Source organism: Terrapene carolina, unplaced genomic scaffold (genome assembly GCF_002925995.2).
Source record: "Terrapene carolina triunguis isolate 2854851 unplaced genomic scaffold, T_m_triunguis-2.0 Scaffold1054, whole genome shotgun sequence".
NCBI classification, from domain to species: domain Eukaryota; kingdom Metazoa; phylum Chordata; order Testudines; family Emydidae; genus Terrapene; species Terrapene triunguis.
In genome coordinates, this window is record NW_020665405.1 from 148,935 (window position 1) to 151,830 (window position 2,896).

General features: G+C 64.5%; 1 protein-coding gene across 1 annotated transcript in view; it reads right to left on the bottom strand.

The window, feature by feature from the left end:
• Window positions 1–2,896, bottom strand: part of LOC112124207 (transforming growth factor beta receptor type 3-like) — an 11,601-nt gene that overhangs the window by 6,103 nt on the left and 2,602 nt on the right. The window contains exons 5-9 of the mRNA XM_029913880.1: window positions 2,484–2,643; window positions 2,014–2,158; window positions 1,311–1,500; window positions 694–875; window positions 214–375 (exon numbers count right to left, since the gene is read on the bottom strand). Of these exons, the coding sequence (XP_029769740.1) occupies window positions 214–375; window positions 694–875; window positions 1,311–1,500; window positions 2,014–2,158; window positions 2,484–2,643 (839 nt within the window). The remainder of the gene's footprint in view (window positions 1–213; window positions 376–693; window positions 876–1,310; window positions 1,501–2,013; window positions 2,159–2,483; window positions 2,644–2,896) is intronic.

The window sequence follows — 2,896 nt, forward strand, 5'->3', positions numbered from 1 at the left end:
TTGGCTGCTTGGGGCGGCCAAAACCCTGGAGCCGGCCCTGCCAGTGTCACCCTGTTCTCCAGCCCTGTCCAGCCCCCATTGACCCTGTCCTGGTCCCCTCGACTCCCCTAACATTCTAACCCCTTTGCAGACCCCCAGACTCTTTCACTTCACGTCTCCCCCCACCCCCATGCACTCTCAGCCCCACATTGTGCCCCCTATCCCCCAGCTCACCGCATTCTGGTACCGCCAGACGCCCGACGTGGGGTCCAGGGCCGGGATGCGCAGGGCACCGCAGCCGGCCAGGGGAGACTCCAGCAGGAAGTGGGTGCCATTGGACTGGGCTGCACAGCTGGGGTCCCGCAGGGTCACTCGGGCTGGGGAGAGTCTGACAGCCTGGGCGAGGCGGGTGGGGGGAGACTATGAGACTGACACAGCCAGCACTGACTGGGAGGGGTGAGCGCCCCCTGCTGAGCCCCCGCAGTACAGCACCCCCTAGTGCCGCCCTGGGGCCAGCGCTGATTGTGAGGGGAAAGTGCCCCCTGCTAAGCCCCCACCACACTTCCTGCAGCACAATGCCCCCTAGTGCCGCCCTGGGACCAGCACTGATTGTGAGGGGAGAGCGCCCCCTGCTGAGCCCCCACAACACTCCCTGCAGCACTGCGCCCCCTAGTGCCGCACTGAAGGAACTGTTTATACAAGGGGATTCCTCACCTGGAGCATGTCCTTGTTGACATGAACAGCCACCCTCTCGCTCAGACACGCCACAGACAGAGCTCCTGCCAGCCGCACAGCGCTCCCGCCTCCCGAGGCCGCCCGGCTCCTCTCCCAGACCATGGGGGAGATCTTGGCAGGTCTGGGGAGCAGGATGGAGGGGTGGGGGGCCTTGGGGTCCCCTAGCAGGAGAAAACAGAGTGAGGGGGCAGAGGGGAAGAAGGAAACAGGGCGGGATGGTGAACAGGGTGAGGGGACATGAGAGAAAGAGAGCAACTCTGCCCCCTGCTGGCTGGATTGAGAACTGCCCAGCTCTGTGTCCTAGTCCCCATTTTCCCCCCCTTCACCATGGCACTGGGGTTTTGGATGTAACGGTGCCCTGGGAGGGGCAGACATGCCAGCCCTGAGGGCATTGTCTGGGGCATGAGCCTCGCCCATCACTGGCGGCCGCCAAGGGTCTGGCTGTGCCTGGGGAGAGGGGGCCACAGGGCAGAACTGCAGCTCCCAGCTCCCCCCGCACTGGAGGCCGGGCAGGGTCTGAGTCAGGTGGGCCCCCTAATGGCCCTCCCATGGCATTGCACCCTGTGCCCATTCCCTGCCCCCAAGGAGATACCTACCATCCAGCCCCACGATGACCAGGAACCTGTTCACCTGCTCAGCCTCTGTGTAAGATGTGATCCCAGGCAGCCCCTGCTCCATTGCCCAGGCCATGGGATCGCTGGCATAGGCCAGGCCCAGGGAAATGCTGCTGCTCACAGCCAGGTCCGGTTCTGGTTCTGTGCTGCTGACCGAGACCTCGTGGGATGCCTGTAAGGAAATGGAGGGAAGGGCAGAGTGACAGAGCCCAAGGCCAACCTGGACCCTGCTCCAGCTCAGGGTGATCAGGCTGAGGCTGGAGCAAGGCATCATGGGTAATGCTATACAAATGAGCAGACCAGGTGAACAAGGTGTCAGCGCAAGGAGTGGCTGGGAAGTTCCAGAGAGGGGCAGCTCCACCCCAGCCACTGAGTCAGGAGCCAGAGGACTTGGAACCAGCGGAGCTGGGCTGGGCGCCAGGACTCCTGGGTTCACCTTAGCAAAAGGGGACACCAGGCCAGAGTGGGCTGGGGCCAGGAGGAGAAACCATATCAGAGGTTAAAGGTCATGAGGGCTCAGCAGACGCCATGGGGCATCAGGCCAAAGGGTCAGGGTCATGGGGGAGACACTGGTCGGGGGGAGGGGTCACAGGGGAGCAGCCTGTGTGCATGGAGGGGTTGTGGATGGGGGGCTGTTCCTGGCCCCCGTAACCCCTCTCCCATCCCCAGGGAGCCCCTCTCTTACCAGGACTCGCAGGCGCCCGGCCATGTGGTGGATCCGGACCAGCCAGCTGGTGGCACCCTCGCTCTTCAGCACCACGATCAGCTCCCGCCGGGGGGAGCAGCAGCCTCCGGGCGCTTGGAGCTCCACAGTGAGATGGGCTGGGGGCCTGGAGACACGGCAGGGACCCCCCCCCCCATCAGCTGGGCTGGGAATTTCCTGCCATGGGGCTGAGCAGCAAAAGGGGTGGAGGGCCCCCCCAGCTCTGCCAGTGCCCTTCTATCCCGACCCAAAGCCCCCTCTGTCCTTGCTGTGGGCTCCCCCCCACCCCTCAGCTTTGCTGGTGCCCCTCAATCCTGATGCGTAGCACACACACACCCCTTATCCCAGCCCTGGGCTCTCCCCTGCCCCCAGCTCTGCTGGTGCCCCTCAATCCCAACCCACAGCCCCCCGCTATCCCAGCCCTGGAGGATGCTCTGATGTACGGTTCATACCCGGGCGTGGTTCCTTTGGAGAGGATGATGTGAACTTCGGGGTCCCAAGGGGGGTCAGACGTCAGGCAGCCCCGCAGAGGCCGTGGTTGGAGGTCGGAGGCGAAGTGGGTCGGGGAGACGAAGTTCCTGCGAAGTTTGCAGGCACCTGGCAAGACCCCATCTGGGAGCGAGAATGCAGAGGGGCTGGGGAGGTTGGGGGAGGTTAACCCCGGAGGCCCCTTAAGGAATGGGGGATTCCTGGGGTAGATCCCCCAATATCTCCCTGGGATTCCCTCCCTCAGGCACATGGGGCTGGGTCCAACCCCCGAGGTCCCCTCCCCCACTGAAATGGGGTCCGATCCCCAGCCCCCGTGGGTCCCCTCCCCCATTGACATGAGGATCTGATCCCCACGTCCCATGGAGCCCCTCCCCCC